We start from the raw sequence: 26,348 nt of genomic DNA on the forward strand, positions 1-26,348 counted from the left end.
GTAGAAATAAGAGGGGCGAGGCACCTGGGTAGCTCAGCTTCTGCCTTTGGCTCAGGGCGTGATCCCGGGGTCCTGGGATCAAGTCCCACATCTGGCGCTTTGTAGGAAGCCTGCTTCTCCCTCTGCCGCTCTCTGTGTCTCTCATGAATAAAATCTTTAAAAAAAGGGGGGGAGGCTCTTGGGTGATGCAGTCAGTTCAGCTTCTCTTGGATTTTGGCTCAGATCTTGATCTCAGGGTCCTGCGATCAGGCTCTGTGTGAGGTGTGGGGGCTGCTTAAGATTCTCTCTCTCCCCTCCCAAAACAAATGGCACAAGTAAGATAATATTGGGTTACTTTAAAAAAAAAGTCACTTGAGAATCCTCTCAACAAGACTTTCTTTTTTTAAGAAACATGAAAATGAATTTAATGAAGAAGTGGCCTTGACAGAAATCTACAAATACATCGTAAAGTATTTTGATGAGGTAAGATTTTTAAATAACATTTAAAAAAATTGATGTGAATCAGTCACCAGGATTTGGTTATAAAGCATTCTATAGGTCTCAGGACAGCTCTGGCATCCCTAAAGGCCAGAAAGGGAAGCCAGGAAGCCTGTGTGAGATGGGGGATCCTGGCACCAAGCCAGACCCTGCATGTGGCTGCCCCTCTTATAGTTTTATCATGCTGCCCACCTTTGGACCAGCCGGAATTTACGTTTGAGTTAACGGGGTCTGTAGCCACACTGACTCAAGATAACTTTGAAGAGTAAGTAGTGGCCCTATTAAATAGGGCCAGCTTATGCTTGATTGTAACCTGCTTAAGTGAAAGCTAAGCTTGTTAAATTGCCTAGATACTGTGTTCAATAGATCTATGAAAGTATAACATATTTCTAACTTTAAGCAACTATTTCAATAAACCATTCTCCTTTATGATTAATTCTCCTTAATCTGGATTTTTTTCTTTGGGGATTCACACAGACACAGTCATCAGATGCGCTGTTTCCAAATATATGTTAATTCCCCCTTCCCTGATTCCCCCCCACTCAGTCATGCTGGGACAGGCTATCCATGTCAATGGTGAGAATAGCTCACCAATTCCATTTGCTACTTGAAGATCAAGTGAAGCGCTAAGGTAGGGTAGAGGCAATGAGTTCCTTAAACATGATAAGCATCCCTCTTTCCAGGGGCCAGGGGTTAGACGGGAAGCACTGGGGAGGGGAGGGGAGGGAAATGAAGAACGCTGACCAGGATGCCCCTGCCTGCTGCATTTAAGAAGAAATACTTGCCTGCATGTTGGCTGCCCAGAATGCTTGCTGTGCTTGGAATGGCTGTGACATAATGCATAAAACAGGGCCTTGGAAGTCTGGCCCCATATTTGTAAGCAAATAGTTGGTATTTCTTGCTAGCTTCTATTTTAAGCCAAAGTGTTGTTGATCCTGTGATAATGACTTAGCAAAAACAACTTGCAAAGTGAGTATGTAAATTATCGAAGAAAATGTTGGCATCTGTTTCATACAGATTTTTACCACTCACGGCATCAGGAATGCAAAAAAAAAAAAAAAAAAAAAAAAAATCCCAGAATTGTAATGCTAAAAAACCACAATATCTAAAATAACTGTTCTAATTGTCAACAGATTCTAAATAAACTAGAAAGAGAACGAGGGCTGGAAGAAGCTCAGAAACAACTCTTGCATGTAAAAGTCTTATTTGATGAAAAGAAGAAATGCAAGTGGATGTAAGCACTCTGGGGACTGGCTTAATCTGGCAAAATTCTTCAGACGACTTGGGAGAAAATGGCTGCTTGAGCTACTCTGTGTCGTTAATTTTTAAAGTTTGCACATAGGTTCCACTTTGAGCACTGTCTTTTAGAGACCAAGGCACATGCACAGCTTTTAGAAAGCAAACCAACCACTGTGCCTGTGCCTATACTGTGGGAACCTTTCTGTAAATAGAGTCGAAGTGGTTGTTGCAAACAGCCTCCTTGTTTACAGAGAATACAGGGCCAGTAAGCAAGTGTCAGTATTGTTAACTACAGTCTCCACTTACTTAAGCACAATGATAAAGAGGTTTTGTTTGAAAACTACAGTTATGTAGCACTTATGGCTACACTGCACCTCTGCAGAAAAGGGGACACTGCCAGTGATCAAAAGAAAATGTGAAATGAGTCATTTGGAAACAAGGTGGGGGTGTTAGGGCAACCTCGAGGATTTGCAGCATTGAAACTTTCCCCAGTAGTTCTTGGAAAAGCTGACCACAGAATTTGGTAGTGTGTACACTTAGCATTTGTGAGTGTGTGTGTGTGTTTTTAAACCAAAAACTGACAGTGTTGCAACATTGTTGAAAGGGCTCGTGTTTTTCAGTGGTCACCATCTGCACTCCATCCAGCTCACCTCCATTTCACTTAAGGAGCTCTAAAGCAAGGAGAGTGAGGAGGCTTTATTTAAATGCAACAGCATTTTACCCATTGTGTCCTGATGTGTGTTCCTTTTTTTCATTTTTTCATACTAAATGTATTTGCTAGTGGACATGTTGGCTATTGTAAAAAAAAAAGTCAGTTTATTTCTGTCTAAAAACTTTGATGAGAGCTACCTGTAGAAGAGTAACTCCCTCCCCTAAATCCTACATTTCTATACTTCGTGTCTCCTTGCTTTAGATTTCTGGTGAACCCTGTGGTTATAAATACTGTGTGTGATTAAAAAAAAAAAAAAAAGATACATTTTACATTTCATGAAATTGCTGTTCACACTGGAGTATTATATATGAATATATATATTTGAGGCCCAAGGCCTGAAAAATATTAGTATACAACTTGGTATCTTAGTCTATGTACTTTTTGAAAGTATTCCTCACAAGAGAAAGAATTCAAAATACCCATTTTATTCATGCCTTTCTTTTTAAAGAATTCCCTATCCAGTTATACTGTAGTCTTTTTATTGCTGATTTTTTATTCCTGAATTTTTGCTGCTCATGACCAATTTTAATACCACTGTGTTTTCCTTCTATTACAAGTAAAAAAAAAATGTAATTGGCAACTCTCAACTTTCCTTGTGGCACCTTTTAATCTGGGATTTGGAGCACCAAGGATAAGACAATTTTTCAAGTAGCAAATAAAACACTGATCATAAAGTCATTTACCAACACTGTACAGGATTATCAGAAGTTAAAGGTGAATTTGACTTCGAAAATGAAATTCTTTTTGCTCCTCAATATCTGGCAGAGTAAGAGGTGATACCTCAATAAAATGATCAAATAAGCAGTTACTACCCAGATAGGCACCTTCCCAATCCTGTCACTTTTGACCATTGTCTGTCCAATGGACACACCTCAAAAATACTACCAAATAGGTTACTTACAAGTATAAAGGTGAGAAGTCTGGTCCCCATTGAAGGCTTCTACAGTCTTGATGTGAAGGCATTCATAAGAGAGTAACAGGAGGACAGTTGAGAGCCAAGGGTAGGAGAGTTGCCCAAAAGACTTCCCTTCTTTAGGGTACAGAAATGCTAAGAAAAGGATCAGCTACAGCTTTATCTAAGTATTCAGTAAATGCTACATGAGGGTGTCCCTGTCCAGCTCTCTGGCACGAGTCCCATGGGGAGCCTTACCTCCTCTTCCAGGGACGATGCTGCTGGGAACTTTGGGCAAGTCACTTACCTCTTCGTGCCTCAATTTCTGTATAATATTTCTAACCTACCTCACTGAGGTGGTGTGAAGATTCACTAATGTATGTAGCGTGTTTGTCAATCCTCCAGTGAAAAGCACTATCTAGATCACATTTTGGATCACATTAGCCAAATGCAGTACATGGCCAAATTAGATGTGTGCTGAAGACAATCAGTCACTGGGTCTATATTAAACAGCAACCAGAGAAACAAATGGCAAACAACTTCTATTTTCAAGTTTCTTTGCATATTTTTTTGGTGCAAACAATTCATTTATAAACTTTTTTTCCTAACACTAGTGTCTACAGCAGCATTTAAAAATTAATTCTGTTACCTTTTCCGTATTAGGGATTTAAAGTCTATTTCTTATTGTATACCTGATTGAAGCTGTACTTGGAGATGAATGTTTTAAATGTCTATATCCAAAAATAAACATTTTGATGTAAATATGGACTGCTCGTCTTTTTTCCCTCCCTTCCAATGTTCTAGTTATAATAGATTTTTTTATTCTAAGTAGCTCTGTGGAAATTCTCTAGGTGCCAGTGCATATATGAAATAAGCAGCTCTGTAATGTAGTAGGTAAATCTAGTTTCTTTTAAATGATGCTAAGGAGTTATACCCCTGGCCTCCACTATCTATCTACCTGGACTTTTGATCCTGAAGACTTCTGGATAATGAACATTCCACTTAGTTTGGCGGACTTGCAACTCTGCCTTGTTCACGTGAAGTTATTCCAGCAGAATTCCTTTAAAAGAGGTTAGGGATACACAGAAATAAACATTTATAATGAACTAGAAAATATCAATCAGGGACATCATCTGCATTGGTAAATACACACTGGTCAAAATAAAATTAAACACACAATATAGAAAAATATTTATTAAGCTCTTTAATTATGTGCACACAGCTTTTAGAATGGTAGCATTTTGTAATATTTAGAGATCTTCAAGTTTTATTTTTTAATGCTGACCTTTAAATTGTCTTTTTTTTTTTTTTTTTTTTCCAAGAACTAGAGGTTTAGAACTCTTGTAAACTGGAAACTGTTTACTGATCCTGTTACTAACAAGCACCTCAAAAAGGCAGAAGGAATTCAACATGGGCATATTTCAGGCAAAATACCAAAAAATTTCAAAGCTAAATTAATAAAATAATTTAAAAACCTGATTCCCCAGTTCATTCTTTTTCTTTTCTTTCTTTCTTTCTTTTTTTTTTTAAACATTCTCAAAGGGTTGCCAATAAGTATCCTAAATATTTCTGGAGCTGTTTTAACGCTCGACCTGTCATTAGTATAATCCTACAATCCTGACACTAATGCAACATAGCATGTAGCCAGTACCTTTTCTTGAGGCACACAGTAATACAGTATCTAAATGCCACATACGTTAAAACTTCAAGCTTTATTGAGTCACACTGATTTCATCCCTTTTGATCTGCCTTTTCTCCAAGAACATCATTCCCCCGTAGATCCAAGTTCCTCTAGTTGTTTCCTTTGTGTTGTTTCTAGTTCTTCTAGTCTTTTGCGAAGTAGAGAGAGTTCCCTTTGATGCTGTTCCTCCTTAAAAGCAAAACAAAAAACAAAACAAACAAACAAACAAAAAACCTCAGAAAAGCGGCTGGAAAAATAACTGTTAGGCAACAGGCTGAGTGGCTCTTTCACTCAGGCCTGCAGCAGCTGGCAGGGAAAGGATGACCATTTAAGCAGTCTGAGAAAACAGCAGCATGGGCCAGACTACTAACTAGTCCTCACTTCTCCCCTGCCTCAGGCACTAGCCTTAAGCAACTCCCAAAGTCTGCTCTTCTGTCTAGGTATAAAACTCACCAGGGAGTGAATTAGAAAATACTAATGCAGGGCCCAGACATACTTACATGGCAATGTTCTAGCAAGGCTGAAGTTTAAAAGCAATTTATCATAAACAAAGCACTTGGTCTGAGATTCAACTCAGTGACTAAAATCTTTGCTGCTTACAACATTATAAAATATAATTACTTATTAACAGCTCATCTTGTTGAAAATCACCCAATCAGTTTGATTCCTCCAGTATCTCAGGGACCTGATACAGTGGAATGAGCCCAGGATTTGGAATCAGACAGACTGAGGTCTGACACTCCATTCTGTAACTTACTAGCTATGACCTGAGGCAAGTCACTTCACCTCAGACTCATCTTCCTCATCTGCAAACTGGAATAATGACACCTTCCCTCAAAGCATTTTCCGTTAGGATTAAATAGTTTTATGGAAAATGCCTAACGCAGAGCATTAGTAAATGCTCAGTAGTAGCCAGTAATCGAGTGAGCTATAAACTCTAGGTTACTCAAAGACTCCTCAGTCAAGTTTCTTCTTTCCAACTGCCGAGGAGATTTCATTCCAACACCATCACTAAAGGATAGAATAGATTCAACAAATTTCTACAGATATTAACCCTGAATTTAAATAGGTAAAAACTTACAGAAATGTTAGTGCCTTTTTTCCTCTAACATAAGTGCTCCTACCTGCATATGAGCAGGAAAGGATAGGTCCATGCCCGGAACCGTGCCTGATGACTGAAAACTAACAGGATTGATGGATGCTGCTGGAGGTATGTTAGGAACCAAAATTAAACTTCGAAATTCATTATGTCTTCTCTGTATGTCCCTCAGTCTTTTTTGAAGCCTTGTATATTCTTCAAATGGAACATTTTGTCTTAAAAAGAAAAAAAGTGTTTCTGTTATTTAATAGTTATATTCTATTGAAGAATAGTATGATTCATAAAATATAATTTTAAACTGGAAGAAAATGGACTTCAAAATTGTAAGATTTATCTGTATATAGACATAAGATTCCATCTAGAAAGATAAACAGGAATATGACATCTTAATCATATGCATTACTGTTAGCACTGCAAACTCTCAACTCTTTTTTTTTTAAATAGATTTAATTATTTTAGAGGAGGTGGGGGGAGAGAATCTCCAGCAGACTCCCTGTGTCATACTCTGCATGACAATCTACTTAAGATTGAGCAGAGCACATTGCGCTCTATGTCAAGCTTCACTCCACACTGCGACCCTAAGATCATGACCTAAGCCAAAACCAAGAGTTGGAAACTTAACCAACTAAGCCACCAGGCACCCCAACTATCAACTCATTTTAAATTTGCCAATTAATCAAAGATTAAAACTCTTGATACTTTTATTTTCATTTCCACTGCACTCCCCCAACCTATGAAGCTTGAAACTAAAAGACTCCTTAAACCAAAAGGGTGCCTTATTTTATAGAAGGAATCAAATAGAAATAGAGAAAATACTAGGTTGAATCTTACAAAATTGCCATTTTTATGGCAATTTAATTTTTATGTAAAATTTTATGGTTCATTACAGGGAATTTCATGTTGTTCAACCTAATCATTAAAATTGTAGCTAATGGGGGTGCCTGGGTGGTGCAGTTAGTTAAGATGACTCTTAGTTTAGGCTCAGGTCACAATCTCAGGGTCATGAGTCCCCACATGGGACTCTACAGAGTGGAAGCCTAAAGTTTCTTCCTCCCTCTGTCCTCCACCTGCATGTGCATGTACTCCCTCCTCTCTCTCTCTCTCTCTCTCTCAAATCTTTTAAAAAATGTAGCTGATGGCAGGTGAAGCTACCCACCAACTTTAGGGGAAAATGATTTGGGATGATAAGCTGATAAAGCTAACTTTTCAGGCCTGTAATTACGTATCATCACTCTTTTGGACGTGAATTTCCTGACCATCAACCACACCACTAATTAAATACAATTTCAAATCCACTCAAAGTTCTAGATGAATGAGTGCCATAGCTGCCCAATCATGAATTGATAATATTTCTAAATGAATGGTTATAGAAAAGGTAATAAATTGAATTTTATTTTAGAATAAATTTGGTGGCTTCATACTTTGGAATAGAGTATTATAAAGTTTGCATGAATTCGGGACTCTGGGTGGCTCCATCAGTTAAATATCCGACTCCTGATTTCAGCTCAGGTCATGATCTCAGCGTTGTGTGACTGAGCCCCATATTGAATTCAATGCTCATCATGGAGCCTGCTTAAGATTCTCTCTCTAGGGCAGCCTGGGTGGCTCAGCGGTTTAGTGCCGCCTTCAGCCCAGGGCATGATCCTGGAGACCTGGGATCAAGTCCCACGTCAGGCTCCCTGCATGGAGCCTGCTTCTCCCTCTGCCTGTGTCTCTGCCTCTCTCCCTCTCTCGGTGTCTCTCATCAATAAAGAAATAAAATCTTAAAAAAAAAAAAAAAGATTCTCTCTCTATAGGCAGCCCTGGTGGCACAGCGGTTTAGTGCCGCCTGCAGCCCGGGGTGTGATCCTGGAGACCCGGGATTGAGTCCCATGTCAGGCTTCCTGCATGGAGCCTGCTTCTCCCTCTGCCTGTGTCTCTGCCTCTGTCTCTCTCTGAATGAATAAGTAAATAAATCTTTTTAAAAAAGAGAGAGAGATTCTCTCTCTCCCTCTGCATATTCCCCACTCTCCTACTCTCTCTCTCTCTCAAAAAAAAAAAAAAAAAAAAGATATGAATTCCAGAAGTCTATAAACTTCAGGTGTTCTAAAAAATGAACTTCCACATTATATAATAATTACACCCAAGAAGGCCAGTGCACATTATTAAACATCACTGCTTGATATTATTGGCAATTTCCATTACAGAAAAGTCTGACATTGTCTCAATGCTGAATGAAAGCTCCCATTAAAATTAGCTGAATTTGATAAGTTTGTATTAACTTGAATCAAATAGGTCATATAATGCCACTAGCACTAATATGGCAAATCACCTCTGCTCAAAAATGTTCATCATGCAAATCATTAGCTGTTTGTAATGTAAATGAAAAACCAGAAGCTGTGGGCCAATAATATTTTTCCACACCAAGAAATCAAAAGTCTTGATTCGAAGTTCTAGCTACATTTTGTGAACTATGCAATACTACAACTGTCTTGTCTCAGTAGCAAGAACTCATACCACTACTGTCTACCAAAGCCAGTGAACTTTCCTGACCTTTCCTGTCAATCCCAATCATAATATAAATGCCTGGGATGTGTTTAAAGACCTTTTGGTTTGAAGGAACATTCAGCCAAAAAAAATAACAACAAGGATAATGAATTAGAAATACAACTAACAGTTTTAGAATTCTAAATGTAAAAGAAAACAAGTGCCTTACAGAGAAATGGAAGGGAGGGAAGGAGGAAAGGAGAGAAATTTTAAAAGAAAACAGTACATTATTACTGATAATAATGTTATACTGATATTATACTGATAATAATATTATACTGATACATTATACTCAGTATCAAACTTCTGTAATATCAAAGTCACTAACTACATGGGATATGTATGTATACAATTACCTATTTAACACCTGATTTTCTGTTTCTAATTCTTCTCTCTTTGCCTCTAAGATTTCTACTTTCTCCTGTAGTCTCTTCAATTTGTTTTCATGAAGAGATTTTCTCTAGAAAAAAAGAAACAATATGAGCAAGTACATTAATACAAAATCTCCTATTTAAACAAAATATAGAGAATATTTTACTCAACAAAAGAAATTTTACTTAGAGATAAATATTTTCAGTGAATACTAGGAAAGATTAGTAGATATGATTCTTATCGAAAATTGCAAAGATAATAAGCCACAGATGTACCTCATATCCTCATGTGACAAATGGAATTGTTATGAATGCAAACCAGAAAATGGGTAGCAATAACTAAACTGCTGCAAGTAAAGCATCTAAAAAAGGAAGGAGTCAAATTTTACTAATGAGCTTGCCTGTCACCTGATAAGGAATCACAAGCTCCTTATTTTCCCAAAAGATGTGTTTTATAAAAGAACTAAAATTTTAAAATTAAAAGCATGCTTACAGGGGCACCTGGGTGGCACAGTTATCTAAGCGGCTGCCTTCAGCTCAGGTTCCAGGGTCAAGCCCTGAATCGGGCTCCCTACTCAGTGAGAGTCTGCTGCTCCCTCTCCATCTGCCCCTCCCTCAGCTCATGATCTCTCTCACTATCTCTCTCTCTCAAATAAATAAATAAAATCTCTGGGGGAGGAGGGGAGAAAGTATGTTTACAACTGATAAATTGCTACCAAAGCAATAAAGAATCAGAAAGCTAAGATGGATTATGGATGCATCTCAGTTTGAAAGTATGCCTTTCTAAATATTAAAAATAAATAATTTAAACTTTATAAAGGGAACATTTTCTAATATGGAAAAATCAGTGTATAGTAAAAAGTAGTATATAAAAATAATTATTTTTTCATTTTTACAACGAAGTGTTTGTTTTTTAATAGAAAAATATGTATAACTGTTGCAACTCCTTTAGTAGCTACAGCTCTTTCAGGTATTTGTTTTGTAATTCTTTCTTTTGAAGTATATCAGGCTTATAGAAAAATGCACAGAACGTAAATGTAAAGCAAAATGTAAAACTCACAAAGCAAATGCTGACATTCTGACCTGCAGATCAAGAGCACTGCTATACCAGAAGTGCCCCTACCCTTCCTCCTCGTAATCTCTACCCCTTTGTTTCCTCTGAAAAGATAACCAACTAATTTACTTCCAAAGCTATAGCATAGTTTTCCTTATTTTTGAACTTCATATGAACAGAATCACAGTCTTTTTGAAATTCTTTTTGTCATCCATTTTATAAATATACATCTTATCCATTTTCCTATGGATGAAAATTAGAATTGTTTCAATTTAAGGCCATTATGAATAAAGCTTCTATGAACGTTCCATGTTTTTTCTCTTTGAAATTGAAAGAATTTCAAAAAGAAAGGAAAGAAAGAATCCTTTCTCAAAGGATTGTGAGATTTGTGTTATTGCTTACAGGAATAGTTCACTACCACATCTTAGACTGTACTTATGAATATCACGTAGCTTAATGTATCTACCAGTCCACCACTGAGGGTCATCTGGGTTATTTCCAGTTGGGAGATAACACTGCTTTGGGCATTCTTTCTCATCTTCCCATTGATTCCCATCCTCCAGCACCCCCAAAAGGTTGCCTCATGCCACTTCCACTCTCCTCTGGCAAAGGAACCATTTTTCTGTCTTTAATCACCGTAAGTATGTATTTATATGTTTACAGGTAATTTAAGACTCTATCTACCCGTCTACCTGAAGAAAAGAAATTATACAGTATATACTCTTCAGTCTCTGAGTTTTTGTTGTTGTTGTTGTTCAATATGCCATCCATATGACTAAGACATGTTATTGTATGGCACAGTTCTCTTCCATTGTTATGTTGTCATCCATTTTATAAATATACATCTTATCCATTCTCCTATTGATGAAAATTAGAATTGTTTCAATTTAAGGCCATTATAAATAAAGCTTCTATGAACATTCCATGTTTTTGCTGGATATAATCTACTCATTCCTCTTGAGTACATGCTCAGAAGTGAGTCACAGCTCTAATAAATACTGCCAGTTTTCCAAAGTGGTTCTATTAATTACATCTCCACCAGCAATACAGGAGTGCAGCCACTAGGGAAAATAGTTCAGTGATTCCCCAAAAAATTAAAAATAGAACTATCATATGATCTAGCAATTATATACACAATGGAATATGATTCAGTCATAAAAAAGAAGGAAATCTTGTCATTTGTTATAACATGGAATGACCCTGAGGGCACTATGGCAGGCAGAGAAAGACAAAATACTCTATATTCTGTTATGTTGAGAATCTAAACAACAAATGAAGGAAATAAATTCATAGATACAAAGAACAAATTGGTGGCTGCCAGAGGCAGAGGGTGAGGTGTGGGTAAAATGGGTGAAGGGAGTCAAAAGATATAAACCCTTAGTTACAAAGCAAGTCCCATGGATGTAATGTACAGCATGGTAACTATACTGTATCATGTATCTGGAAATTGCTAAAAGTAAATTTTAAAAGTTCTCATCACAAGAAAAAAAATTTAAACTATGTATGGTGATGGATATTAACTAAATTAATTTATTGTGATCACGTTTAATGCAATCCCTATCAAAATACCATGGACTTTCTTCAGAGAGTTAGAACAAATTATTTTAAGATTTGTGTGGAATCAGAAAAGACCCCGAATAGCCAGGGGAATTTTAAAAAAGAAAACCATATCTGGGGGCATCACAATGCCAGATTTCAGGTTGTACTACAAAGCTGTGGTCATCAAGACAGTGTGGTACTGGCACAAAAACAGACACATAGATCAGTGGAACAGAATAGAGAACCCAGAAGTGGACCCTGAACTTTATGGTCAACTAATATTCGATAAAGGAGGAAAGACTATCCATTGGAAGAAAGACAGTCTCTTCAATAAATGGTGCTGGGAAAATTGGACATCCACATGCAGAAGAATGAAACTAGACCACTCTCTTTCACCATACACAAAGATAAACTCAAAATGGATGAAAGATCTAAATGTGAGACAAGATTCCTTCAAAATCCTAGAGAAGAACACAGGCAACACCCTTTTTGAACTCGGCCACAGTAACTTCTTGCAAGATACATCCACGAAGGCAAAAGAAACAAAAGCAAAAATGAACTATTGGGACTTCATCAAGATAAGAAACTTTTGCACAGCAAAGGATACAGTCAACAAAACTAAAAGACAACCTACAGAATGGGAGAAGATATTTGCAAATGACGTATCAGATAAAGGGCTAGTTTCCAAGATCTATAAAGAACTTCTTAAACTCAACACCAAAGAAACAAACAATCCAATCATGAAATGGGCAAAAGACATGAAGAGAAATCTCACAGAGGAAGACATAGACATGGCCAACATGCATATGAGAAAATGCTCTGCATCACTTGCCATCAGGGAAATACAAATCAAAACTACAATGAGATACCACCTCACACCAGTGAGAATGGGGCAAATTAACAAGGCAGGAAACAACAAATGTTGGAGAGGATGCGGAGAAAAGGGAACCCTCTTGCACTGTTGGTGGGAATGTGAACTGGTGCAGCCACTCTGGAAAACTGTGTGGAGGTTCCTCAAAGAGTTAAAAATAGACCTGCCCTACGACCCAGCAATTGCACTGTTGGGGATTTACCCCAAAGATACAGATGCAATGAAACGCCGGGACACCTGCACCCCGATGTTTATAGCAGCAATGGCCACGATAGCCAAACTGTGGAAGGAGCCTCGGTGTCCAACGAAAGATGAATGGATAAAGAAGATGTGGTTTATGTATACAATGGAATATTACTCAGCCATTAGAAATGACAAATACCCACCATTTGCTTCAACGTGGATGGAAGTGGAGGGTATTATGCTGAGTGAAGTAAGTCAGTCGGAGAAGGACAAACATTATATGTTCTCGTTCATTTGGGGAATATAAATAATAGTGAAAGGGAATATAAGGGAAGGGAGAAGAAATGTGTGGGAAATATCAGAAAGGGAGACAGAACGTAAAGACTGCTAACTCTGGGAAACGAACTAGGGGTGGTAGAAGGGGAAGACGGCGGGGGGTGGGAGTGAATGGGTGACGGGCACTGGGGGTTATTCTGTATGTTAGTAAATTGAACACCAATAAAAAATAAATTAAAAAAATTATTGTGATCATTTCACAATATATAAAAATACTGAATCATTATGTTGTCCACTTGAAACTCTGACATGTTATATGTCAATTATATCTCAAAAAAAGATTGTTGAACTCTATAATAGCCTAAGAGGGCAAGCATAACAAAATGATGCATACGAATGCTTAAATTTAGTTGTTATTCACAGAATTGCCAGAAATAATAAAGCAAATGGGATAACAAAAAAAAAAATTAACTGTTACTTGACCTTTTTTTCTGTAATTTTTAAATTGTACATAATAGTTTGATAGATTTATTTGTACTTTTATCCATACAATCATGTCATGTGTGAATGACAATTTTACTTCCTCCTTTCTGATCTTTTATTTCTTTTTCTTGTCTTATTATGCTAGCTAGGGCTTCTCATAAAATGTTAAGCAAAATGGTGATAGTGAACATACTTCCCTTGTTCCTGAACTTGGGTGCATAAAGGGAAGCATTCAATTATTTAATAAGTAAGTATGATGTTAGATATAGAACTTTTATAGTTACAATATCCCTTCTATTATTTTAATGAATGTATCATTAAAGGGTGTTGAATTTTGCCAATTATTTTTGTGTCTATTAAGATATCATGATAGTTTTTCTTCTTTGTTCTATTACAGTGTTGAATTATACTAATCAATTTTGAATGTTAAGCTACCTTATATTCCTGGAATAAACCCTACATGTTCATGATATATTATCATTTTTATATATCACTGGATTCAATTTGCTAGTATTTAAGATTTTTATATCTGTTTATGATGTAATTTTTTTTTCTTATAATGACAGTAATGGGTTCTAACCTTATAGGTAGGGATGTTTTCCTCTCTTTTCTATTTTCTGGGAAAGTTTATGTTAAGAATGGTATTATTTCTTCCTTAAGTATTTGGAAGAATTTATCAGTGAAGCCAAATGAGTCAGGCATTTTCTCTATAGGAGGTTTTAAATTATGGTTTCCATTTACTTAACAGATACAGGACTATTCAGATTATCTAATTCTTTCTGTATTAGTTAAGATGTTCCTCAAAGAATTGGTTCATTTCATCTAAACTGCATAATTAGCATAGCTGTTTTTGTAATATTCTTGTTGTTCTAATGCCTTTAAGAGGGCCACTAGGCTGGCTTAATCAGTAGAGCATGCCACTGGTGATTTCGGAGTTGTAATTTGAGCCCCTTGTTGGGTGTAGAGATTATCTAAAAATAAAATCTTGAAGAAAATATATATAGTGATATCCCTTTTTCATTCATGATATTGTGTGTCTGTGTTCACCTACCTATTTTGTGGTGAATTAGGAAAAAAATGAGTCTAAGGCCTTATCAATTTTGTCACTCTTTTTTAAAAAAAATCAGCTGTTGGTATTTTAAATTTCCCTAATGTATATTTTATTTCATTTATCTCTGGTCGTATCTTGAGGATGACGATGATATCTGCAGTTAAATCTATACAACAAGTTTGTAATTCAGTTATTGTTTTAGTACTAACCTTGCTATTTATTTTAATGGTTTTGTTTTCTGGAGCAATTCTCAAGCTTGTATTTTTTAAACATATAATAACATGGTAATTTTAAAGTCTTTATCTGTTAAACTCCGTTGCCTAGATCCTCTATTGGGGAGTCTCTTTATATTGGTTAGCATTTCTCTTGATTTTCCATGTTATCTTATTTCCTTGTGTGACTGGGATGATGATGATGATTATTAATAGTTAGGGCAGTTTTAGGTTTATAGAAAAATATAACAGGAAGTAGAGAGTTTTCATATATTCCCCCCATCACAGTTTCTCCTATTATTGACATCTTACATGAGTGTGGTACACTTATTAAAGTTAATGAACCAATATTGAAACATTATTATTAACTATAGTCTGCATTTGACATTAAGTTTCACTCTTGGTGTTGTACAGTTCTACAGGCTTTGCCAAATGCATAATATCATGTAGCCACTATCATGGTATTATATAGAGTAGTTTCACAGCCCTACAAAATTCCCTTTGTCTACCTATTCATCCCTACCCTCTACACCTTACCCCCACCACCCATGGCAATCACCGGGGTTTTTTCTGTCTCCACAGTCCTGCCTTTTCCAGAATGTCATACAGTTGAAATCATATAGCATATAGTCTTTTCAGACTGGTTTCCTTCACTTAGCAATATGCATGTAAGGTTCCTCCATGTCTCTGCATTGCCTGACAGTTCATTTCCTTTTATCACTAAATAAAAATATCCATTGTATGGACATAACAGTCTTTTTTTTTTAATCCATTTAGCTATTGAAGGACATCTTGCTTACTTCCAAGTTTTGACAATAATGAATACAGCTGCTATAAATGTGTGTGTGAACATAAGTTTTCATTCATTTGGATAAATATCTAGGAGCATGACTGCTGGATGGTATGGTTTGACTATGTCTAACTTTGTAAGAATCTACCAAAGTGTATTCCAAAATAAATGGCTGTACTATGTTCTAATTCCACATAATGAATCAGAGTTCCTATTTGTTCCATATTCTTGCCAGTGTTTAGTACAGTTGGTATTTCAGATTTTAGCTATTCTAATAGGTATGTAGTGTATTTATGGTTTTATTATATTTTATTTATGCTTATTTTTAGCTTTTATTATATAAACTATGGAAATAATTTGAAGTCTTTAATGTTATTTTCCCTTAAAGTAGATTTACATTTGCTTCTTGCAGGCAGCTAGAAAACTAATATTTTGGGTAAATTTAATCTAATTAGAAGGACTGACATTATCTTTGCAAGCTATGCTTCAATTCTTGCAAAGGCCAGGCTAGTTTCACTTCATTCTTAGTCCAAGAATATATCCTTCCCCTTTGGGGTCCCAACCCAAAGCACTAGTGTACTTAGACCTGAGATCTTCTCTCTGGCAGATTCTGAACTCCAATTTTTGTTCCCCAAGCCCTGTGAAGTTGTCAAAAGCTTTGCTTCACTCCTCAGCCTCTCAACTATTTCTTCTGGAATCAGCAGTTTCCTCTAAGGGAAAAGCAACTCTTCACAGGCCTTGCTCACCTCTAGGTTTCCTCCCTCTCCAGGATCTTGGCCTCCTAATTCTTCACTGCTCTCCATGGCGATATTTTTTAAAATACTTTGTCCGATTCTTTTAGCTTTCATGTGGAGAGCTTATCCACATATTTCCTAGTCTGTCACCATCAGAAGCATATGCTCCTTTTAGGAATTTTAGTCCAACTAGTTAGCAGACACTTTAAAGATGGAAATGCTCAATATTTCATTATTGTATGATTATATAAACCTGCAATCTTAAAATCTAGTCATATTTCTTCATTTTTATTGCTCATTTAAACTGCATATGCAATTTTCTTATTTCATCATCAAATCTTAATCAAATATATATACACATAACACACACACTGAGTGCACATTACACTGGGCCTTATATAAACTATAGGTAATATAAAACATAGGTATTTCTGAAGAGAATTCCAGCCTATAAGTACCACATCATGAGAAAGGGCTTTCTAGAAAGGATAAGAAATGAATTAGGGAGAATCTATAATACTCTGGAGATGTGGTTTTCCCTGAAGGTTCTCTAGGCAAGGGATTGATAAGTAAAAGACATTGTTTTGTGAAATTTGATATGGCATCAGTGTATGAGATAGACTCCAAAGTTTGCCTCCTAAGAGGCAAAGATGGGGAGAGGCTTGATGCCAGGGTTCAGGACAATGTTGTGCTCGTTCTCATCACTGTAAAACACCCAACCATTTACTAAGCACTTACTAGTTGCCAAGAAATGAGCTAGAATGCAATAGGAGCGCTGGCTGGTTGGTTGACTAAAAGACCCAATGAGTATCTCAGACTCCATCACTATAATCATTTCTTCACAGACACCCTCAATATCGTGACTCGAGGGCCACTTTTCTTCAAAACTTGACATTTATTAAATACAACTCTAGGGATCCCTGGGTGGCGCAGTGGTTTAGCGCCTGCCTTTGGCCCAGGGCACAATCCTGGAGACCCGGGATCAAATCCCACATCGGGCTCCTGGTGCATGGAGCCTGCTTCTCCCTCTGCCTGTGTCTCTGCCTCTCTCTCTCTCTCTGTGACTATCATACATTAAAAAAAATAAATAAAAATTTAAAAAAAATAAATAAATAAATACAACTCTACTGACTGCACATATGGGCCTACACAATTGAACACAGTTGGTAAACATACCACAGCTATGCACTGCGCCGACAATCCTAATTTCCCCTAATCTAATCATTCTCCCAAACTCTTACTTTTTTTTTTTTTTTTTTTTTTTTTAGTAACTTCTTGTCTGTCCTCATATCTCTAACACCGACACTCTTCACAGTCTTTTCTTCATTTGGCATCTAGAACCTTCTTGGTCCTCCTACCACTCCTTCTCAGTCTCCTCCTTTTCCTTTTTTTTTTTTTTTTGTTTTTTAGTCTCCTCCTTTTCTTCTCAACTTCTAAACTTTGGCATTCCTCAAAGTTCAATCCTCAGACCCACTCTCTTCTCAGTCTTCCTTTACTTCCTAGCTGACTTCATTCAATCCCTTTGCTTTCAATATCATTTATGCGATGATGACTCCCAAGTCTTTATCCCTAGTCCAGTCTTCCTTCCTGAATTCCTGATTCAGGTATCTATACCAGACTACTGAACATCTCCACCTGGAAATCTAATGGGTATCTCAAAAAGCTAACATGTCCAAAAGAAGTATCTGTATTTTGCCATACCCTTTTCCTTCTGTCCCATGTCAGTAACGGCAACTCTATTTTAACTAAGTGTTCAAAGTCCAGTATCTTAGTCATATTTAATTTATATTTTTCATGTCCTACAACTACTGTAAACCCCACCTTTAAAATATAAACAGAATCTGACCACCACTCCACTATTTGTCTCTCTATACAATAGCCAGAGATTCTTCTAAACACATAATGCAGATTATATTATTTTTCAATTTAGAATTCTCTAGTGTGTTCCTCTCACATTCAGAATAAAAACCAAAGAATAAAAACATCACCTGGCCTCCTACTACTTCTGTCTCTATTCCAGTGACCTAACTCTCCCTCCTTGTACTCCAACATACCAAGCAGACTCCTGCCTCTTTTACTTGCCATCATGTCTGGAAACACTGTTCCCCTACATAAACGTGGCATCCTTCCTCCTTTCCTTTGGGTTTCTGCTCAGATGTTATCAGAGAAGCCCTCCCTGACCACTTATTTCAAAGAGCATCCTCTATTCCCCTTAGTTTTCCTCTTAGCACATATCTCCACCTGAAAAATATTTTTTTATTGTCACCCACACACTGCAATGTAAGCTCCTCAGCACAGTTTTTATTTCTGTATCCCAGTGAACAAAACTGGTACATAAGTAGGTACTCAATAAATCTGTTGAGTAAATTGGCTAAATGAATACAGAGCAACCGTCTAGTGGATAGAGCCTGAGTGAGCTAGGATGTTAGCCAACAGGAATAAAAAGAAATGAGGGGAGGGGGGAAAATACAAGGCACATTACAAAGAAAGAATTCATGGGCCCGAGTGACTGTAAAGGATTGAACAGTGTCTCCCAAATATTCATGTCCACTGAGACCTCAGAACATGACTATGATATAAAAAAATTTATTTGGTCTTTGTCCTGGGTTTCTAACACAGAGATCCTACAATCCTTGGAATTTCTGGAGTGACAGTAGTGTTTTTTGTAATTCACAACCAGCCCTTTTCAATTACCCCTGAGTTTATGCTAATGAGGTAACTTAAGGTTGGGCCCCTAAATAGCGTCAAGATGGGGATGGCCACCAGAAAGACCAAGAGAGAGGGAATTTTCAGTAGCATTCCCCAACTCTCTACTCCTCAGAAGGAAGAGGGATTGGAGATCAATCTCTATAAAAACTCTTCAACAAAGAAACCTACACAGTTGCCAGGTTAGTGAGCACACTGATTTGCTAGGAGGATGGCACACTCAGAGAGCACATGGAAACTCCATGCTTGCCCTCAATCCTTCGCTCTATGCATCTCTTCCATTTGGCTGTTCCTGAGTTGTAACCTTGGTAATAAACCAGTAAATGTAAGTAATTTGTTTTCTTGGGTTCTGTGAGTAGTCTAGCAAAGTATCAGACCGGAAAAAAAGTCATGAGAACCTCCAATTCATAGCCAGTTGGTCAGAAGTACAGTGGCCTGGGACCTGGCATCTGACACAGAGGCAGTCTCCTGAGACTGAACCCTTTACCTTGTGGAATGTGATGTAGTATCAAAATTTAACTAAATGGTTGGACAATCTAGTCCAGAGAATTAGAAAACTAGTTGCTGGTAAAAGACTCTAGAGTGACCTTCTCCAGAAAAAGTGTCTTTACAGATAAATCAAGTTAAAATGAGGTTATATTATATTAGGGTAGCCCCTAAATCCAGTATGACTGGTGTCCTTATAAAAAGAGGGAAATCTGGACACAGAGACAAGACGCAAAAGGAGAACACCAAATAAAGACAAAGAGACAGAATAAAATAATATGCCTACCAGCCAAGGGACACCAAGGAGTGCTAGCAACCACCAGAAGCTAGGAGAGAAGTGTGGAACAGATCCAGCCTTTGGAGGGAGCACGGCCCTACAGGCATTTGATTTTGGACTTCTGACCTCCAGGACTATGAAACAATACCTTTCTGATGTTTTAAGACACATAGTTTGCAGTAATTTGTTGTAGCAGCTCTTAGAAACCAATACAGTGATTAGATCTGGGGGAAGGGAACCCTCAGGATGAATCAAAGGTTTGAAGCCTAAGTGATAGAAAGAATGACATTCTACTAAAAGAAAGGAGAATTCAGAGGAGAAACTGGCTATAAGGAATGATTTCAATTTTGATTTCAGTGGTCTAATACAATCACAGGATTGTCAAGTGGGTCCCTCGGTGTTAAAAATATTATTACAACACAAAGGGGCAACAGAAAAATTGAAAGAACACTAATAGAAGAACCAAATCTGGGATTCCCCTTTTACCACCTTCTAGCCAGATTCAGTGAACTCTTTTCAGTAATGATGCTAAACGACCACTTATCTTTGATACCATTCTTTTCTTGTGGCTTCTACAACACCATACTGTAGCTCTTACCTCTATGACCATTCCTCTACTAAATCTAGTTCCTCTTTCTAAGTCAATTTAATTCTTTGATTCTTCTAAGTCCTTTTATTCTTCAAACACTTGCAAAATCTCAAGTGTCTAATTCTTTAACCTAATCTGAAGTACTAATCTCTATGCTTTACATTCCATTATTTCTAGTTATTTGCACAGTACCCTCACTTAAGAGACTAAGACATGAGTACAAGGAAGAACTGCCATCAGTTCAGATCTGACACGTGTTTAGTGGAATATGTCTTCTCTCTCTCTTTCTACTCCTCACCTGACAGGTGTTCTTCACTCCATCATGACAACTCCCATTTATATCCTTTCATAACTAAAACACTTCATATTTTTCTCTTATTTAGCACCATATTCTATAACTTTTTTCCTTCAAAATAATTTTAAAGAGTCACCTTTCCCCTTCACTCCCATTTCACAAGCCTAAATTCCAGACTTCTTACCTCATTTTATTAAAATAGCTTCCTAATTGGTCTTCAGGCTTTCTTCTCCCTGACACTGGTCTCAAACTTTAGTGTCCATACAGATCACCCAAGAGTGACCATTAGTATTCTTCAGATAGTACATGTTATCTTATTTCTCCAACTAGATTATATGATCATCAAAAGCAGGAATTAATCATGGCTTATATTTTCCTTAAGTGTATAATATAATGATAGGCCACACAACATATTCAACAGATATTTTACAACTTCAAGACTACAATTCATATTTCCCTCAAAAACACTCATAACAGTAATCTAGCCAAGAATAATTTCAGAGAAATATACCTTAAAATAAAAATAACAAGTTGTCATCTCAAGTGCCTCAAAAGGAAAAGTACAACTTATTCAGCTCAAACCAAGAGATCTCTCTTCATACTCACACTTCAACACTGTATAAGAGAAAAACATACAGGGAAGCCAACAATCACAGAAAGGCATTTCAACTCAAGATACCTGGTCAAGTTTTTCCAAACAAATCAACACATCAAAATATCATTACATAAAGACTTTACCTAGAAACACTTATCAGAAATGACATAAGCTTTGTGCATAGGAGGTTGGAGCTGTAAATAAACAAACTCAGATGGCAGTGAGCCATCTTTTCTAGCCTCAGGGGAAAAACAAAGCTACTACATCCCAGTTATAAGAATCACTCACAGGAAAGCACCCTAAAGGATTTTGATTTCTGCCCTAAAGTTAGTATTTTGTGACTTGTTTTAAATAAGAAAGTTATGGTTTTTATTAAAGAACTTAAAAAGTCTATTGCACTCTTAAGATTTATATTTATGTAATCTTACGACCAAAATTTTCATATAGAAGCATTATCTTTAATTTGAATGAGAAAGAGTTTGAATTAAAGAAATTAACTTTCTAGAGGATTATTCTGCCATAAGGAATAAGACTCATACGGGTACAATGAAGAGAAAAGCACTTAAGTATCTGGAATCAAAGAAATTGGGAAATTAAAAGAGTAACAGCACAGAAAGAGCACAGGATTTAGAACAGAAAGTGTAAATCTGAGTCATGGCATTGAATCTTACTAGTCAGACAATCTTGGTTACCTACCACTTCAGTTCCCTAACCTGTACAAACTATCTGAATGCCAAAATCCCCCACCCCTAAATTTATATGTACTTACAGACTTTTAATAGTATTTCTATGTCACATATATTATCTTCCCACTTTAACTAATGTAAAGTTGTAAGCCTCTAGGGAAGTGTCCCACATGATGATGATAGCCCTGAGTCATAATTATTCATTGAACTGAACAATTTTCTAGGACTTAAAATCATAACTCACAGATCACATTTTTAAAAATGATATGGATATTTCCTATGTTCACACCCATCATTTGGCAGGTATTTCAGTAGCAAAGAAAATTCACCACAGGTCACAATATTGATGAAAGGTTATTTTGCCAGTGTTCTTAGATTATCAGTTCTTCCCTTATTTCTAGTATACCTATGATTAAGTTGGTAATCTCTCTCACCACTGGATGTCACTTTTGCTCCAGAAGAAGTCAACCCAAACTAACCTCAGTGGTAATTAGAATCTATCTGATCTTTAGAATACTAATCTCTAAAACCTTAACATAAATATTTCTCTGTGAAAGATAAAGTCAGCTCTTATAATTTCTAGTGATTTTTGGCTAAAATCTGGCTTCAGATGCTTCTAGGCTTCAAACAGTACAAGGAACCATAAATAAAATTTCTAAGATCATCCCAAGCCATAAAACACTTCACTGAAATCCCATTAATACCCACACAACACTCAGTACTTATATGGACAGAAAGAAAACGAAATGATACATACAGGGGAAAAAAAGAAAGTTTACATTTGAGTATAAAATACTGAGATTCCTATATAATAAACGCTGTTTTCTAATTTCAATGTTATACTACTTCCAGCATTATGGGAAGAGAAAAGCAATATTTAGAAATCAAAAAAGTGGAGAAACAATGACTTGTAGACTTCTCATATTGTCACTCCAACTCTCAGGACACATTTGGTAGTTATGTCCAATAACCATAAATAGGTGACTAGGAACAGAGTCTTTGGTTTCCAAAATCAGAACACCTAAATGATATACAGTTCTCTTCTCTTATGCAAATATGAAGGGCTAACCTTTCCAATAAACAGAAACACTAAGAGACTGGTGTGCCTATGCCTAGAAGTACCTTCCTCTCATCTCAGACCCTCTCGCCGCCCTAAAACAAATGCCCTGACTAATGGAACTTATCAAATGGGAGCATATTAAACCATTTATGGGATTTTTTAATGCCATCCGCCCAACCTCCATCTCCACACACATGCACCAAATCTTGTTGAAAATAAGTGCTGAATCACTGCACCATGAATCATGGTTATGGATGGGACCATGCTACATTCCTTGGGTTTGTGCAGTAGAAAAAAAGTTGCAAACCACTGACCTAGATGAAATCATCTGATTACATTATTTCTATGATGCCCTGAACTATTTCCAAGAAAACAAAGTTTTTAGATTATGGAGTAAATATATGCCTGCAATTGCAAAACTTGGAAAAGATCATAGCTGTGATAACTATCATGCTGTTTCAGAAGCCAGGAGAAGGCTTAGTTTCTCCTCCTGGGGCAAGGAGACACTTGCTCCTACATTCCTGAGTTGGAAACAAAAAAGCATGTTAAAAACAAAAATGATGTTACAAGTTTATTGGTTAAGCACAGTTGAAACAGACCAAATCACCCTGTAATTTAATTGCAGAAATGAGTTAAATAAGACTTACATGGGCTGGTCTAGAAACTTTATCAATGAAAAAATTCTGTGGGAAAATGTATGTCAGCTCTGAAAAACCAACTTGAACATGAAATTTAGAAATAAACCTGTTGAGCAGTTTGCATTTTCCCAATTTATCTCTGCAAGGTTGACAGCGACATGTCATGTTTAAATATCAAATTAAACATACACTAGAATCTCAGTTTTAATTACATTTTATTCTCCCAGAATAATTATGTTTTACTCTATCGAAATCACTTTAATAAGAATCACTTGCCTTTTTCTGAGCAATTGCAGCTCGCTGTAGTTTTTCTTTAGCTTGATTATACTTTTCTTCTCTGTCAGTGATACGTTCCTGAAGCTTGTGCTTTTCTTCCAACCACTGTATCTGTTTCTCTTCCAAAGTCCTATCAAAAGAATGTATGCAAAACATGGAGGTTAACTCTTAAGATTAAATACATATTATCCCAAGTATAATCAAGCTCATTACCTGCTTCACCACACTGTTAGGTACCCAACTGTGGGAACTCTTGCATGGCCACATATTTACTAATTCTCTCATTACTGAGTACTTCTTATGAACCAAGCTCTGTGCTTAGAACCCTGTGTCCTATGCCATTTATTCTTCACAATAACCCCTTGATTTAGGTACTACTATCATCTCCATTTTATAGATAAACAAACTGAGGCCTAGAACGTAGTTAATGAATTTGCTTAAAGACTCACACCTAGGAAGCACGTGGGTGGCTCAGTTAAGTGTCCACCTTTGGCTCAGGTCATGATCCCCAGAGTCCTGGGATGGAACAGCATCTGGTTCCCTGCTCAGCAGGGAGTTGGCATCTCCCTTTTTCTCTGCCCACTCCCCCCAGCCTGCTCTTGCTCTCTCAAGTGAATAATTATTAAAAAAAAAAAAAAAAAAAAGACTGACACCTACTTAACAGCAGGATAAACACTTGATAACCAGCTATGAACCATTCTAACCATCAAGCGATAAAAACTGGCTCTAGCAAAAGAAAAAAAAAAACCTGGCTCTAGCGAGGGTAATAGGTATTAAGGAGGGCTATTGTGATGAGCACTGGGTGTTATACGTATGTGATGAATCACTAAATTCTACTTCTGAAACTAATATTGTATGTTAACTAACTAGAATTTTTTTTTAAAAAGCTTGAAACATTAAAAAAACAAAACTGGGTCTAATAAAGCTGGTTAAAAATCAACCCAGGTAAGTCTTAATGCAAGATGTTTTCTGACTAGAGTAAAATTCATATAAATAATATTTTAAGATAACATACAACTTATATATCTTTAAAGTTCTTCTGCACACCTTCCATAATTTTTAGTATCATTACTCTAGATAGACAGTACAAATGAGATTTATAAACCCTAAAATGTCAGATTACACATCTAAGGTCATACAGGCTTTTAAATGTTTTAGCTGGGACCAAAATCATATTTGACTGACACTTCATCGAACTATTTTCTACTATATAATCCTATGAGTAACATTCAGAAACCAATGATCAATTACACAAATTTGCTACCTATACTGTCATTAGAATTCTTAACTGCATTTTAATCAAACACTTGAGATGATTCCAAGATATAAATTTCTATTTTTTTGCAAAATATAAGCAAAATAATTTGGACCCCGTGGAATGTCATAACGCATTATGGAAAATACCTTGCTTACTTTCTTGTAATTCACATGTGTGAAACCATGGAAAGCCTTTAAACACGAAATAATGAGAAACTGAAGGAAAAAAGTTTTATGTGGCAAAGTAGCCTTCAGAAAGAGAAAATCCGAAAAATGTTTTGTAGATTCAAACAAAAATAGAATACGAACATGTTATAAAGACATACCATATACAAAATAGTTTTCTATCATATCTAAACAAAATTTTCCAGAGAATGTAAGATCTTGAACATCACCTAAATCATCTCCTTGCCAGTTTACTATACATGGTCTACTACTAACAAATTTCAAGACCAAAAACTAAACAAATAAATGAACTTCTCAAAGGAACAATCCAAGAGATTATACTTCTAATTTTAGGAAGTTTTCCAAGTCACAAAATTTTTTTTCTGATTCTCTGGCATTCAGAAGAATAATTTAGATATCTGAAGTAAAAAATATATTAATGTATTTGTTTATTCAGTGAATAAAGAAGTGTTTCTCTGAGGATTTTCAGAATACTGTGGTTAGGCAGAACTTTTAAAAGTCTTCTGTCCCAGGGACGCCTGGGTGGTTCAGGGTTTAGCACCGCCTTCGGCCCAGGGCCTGATCCCAGAGACCCAGGATCGGGTCCCACGTCAGGCTCCCTGCATGGAACCTGCTTCTCCCTCTGCCTGTGTCTCTGCTTCTCTGTGTGTGTGTGTGTGTCTCATGAATAGATAAATAAAATCTTTAAAAAAAATTTTTTTTTAAGTCTTCTGTCCTAAATGCCTTAAAAAAAAAATTTTCAAGAGTTCATAAAGCTCATTCTCTAGAAAGTACATTACCTAATAACCATTGTACACTCTCAAAGGGTATTTTAACCAGGTCCTAAAACATATTCAACATTGGAATCGTCACTAAAAGGACTACATATAATATAGCAGAAAGAAGAAATAGTTTGTACATAAAAAAGAGCAAACTCTCTCTACCTTTCAACTTCTAGTTGTGCTTTTTCAGCTTGGCTTCTGAAATTTCGGCATTCTTGTTTTAACCTCTCCACCATTTCCTTCAGTATTTGGTTCGAATTCAGCAACTCATTCTCTGACTGTGCAAGTGAAGTCACTTGGATCTGCAAACTACTGATTTGCTTAAAAAAAAAAGAAAGAAGAGAAA

The 26,348-nt window shown here is 36.6% G+C and overlaps 2 protein-coding genes across 13 annotated transcripts in view; one reads left to right on the top strand and one right to left on the bottom strand.

Annotated features, from left to right (window-relative positions):
• Positions 1 to 4,082, top strand: part of PLXNC1 (plexin C1) — a 137,563-nt gene extending 133,481 nt beyond the window's left edge. Inside the window, exons 30-31 of the mRNA XM_072771589.1 lie at positions 388 to 462; positions 1,611 to 4,082. Coding sequence (XP_072627690.1) covers positions 388 to 462; positions 1,611 to 1,715 — 180 coding nt within the window. The 3' untranslated portion in view covers positions 1,716 to 4,082. The remainder of the gene's footprint in view (positions 1 to 387; positions 463 to 1,610) is intronic.
• CEP83 (centrosomal protein 83) overlaps positions 1 to 26,348 on the bottom strand; it is a 147,595-nt gene that overhangs the window by 18,691 nt on the left and 102,556 nt on the right. For 6 of the 12 annotated variants that reach the window (XR_012005850.1, XR_012005849.1, XR_012005851.1 and 3 more), the window contains 8 exons: positions 26,165 to 26,322; positions 23,799 to 23,928; positions 8,983 to 9,086; positions 6,126 to 6,315; positions 5,017 to 5,190; positions 4,279 to 4,380; positions 3,330 to 3,375; positions 25 to 154 (listed from right to left, as the gene is read on the bottom strand). Coding sequence is in view for 1 of the 12 variants with exons in the window: in XM_072773119.1 (XP_072629220.1) it covers positions 5,086 to 5,190; positions 6,126 to 6,315; positions 8,983 to 9,086; positions 23,799 to 23,928; positions 26,165 to 26,322 (687 nt within the window). In the remaining 11 variants the exon portion in view is untranslated. Of the gene's footprint in view, positions 1 to 24; positions 253 to 3,329; positions 3,376 to 4,278; positions 4,381 to 4,496; positions 5,191 to 6,125; positions 6,316 to 8,982; positions 9,087 to 10,743; positions 10,910 to 23,798; positions 23,929 to 26,164; positions 26,323 to 26,348 lie in introns of those variants that run through there. The other 6 variants (XR_012005844.1, XR_012005847.1, XR_012005846.1 and 3 more) reach the window with 6 other exon arrangements.

This window comes from Canis lupus, chromosome 13 (genome assembly GCF_048164855.1).
Source record: "Canis lupus baileyi chromosome 13, mCanLup2.hap1, whole genome shotgun sequence".
Taxonomy (NCBI): Eukaryota; Metazoa; Chordata; class Mammalia; order Carnivora; family Canidae; genus Canis; species Canis lupus.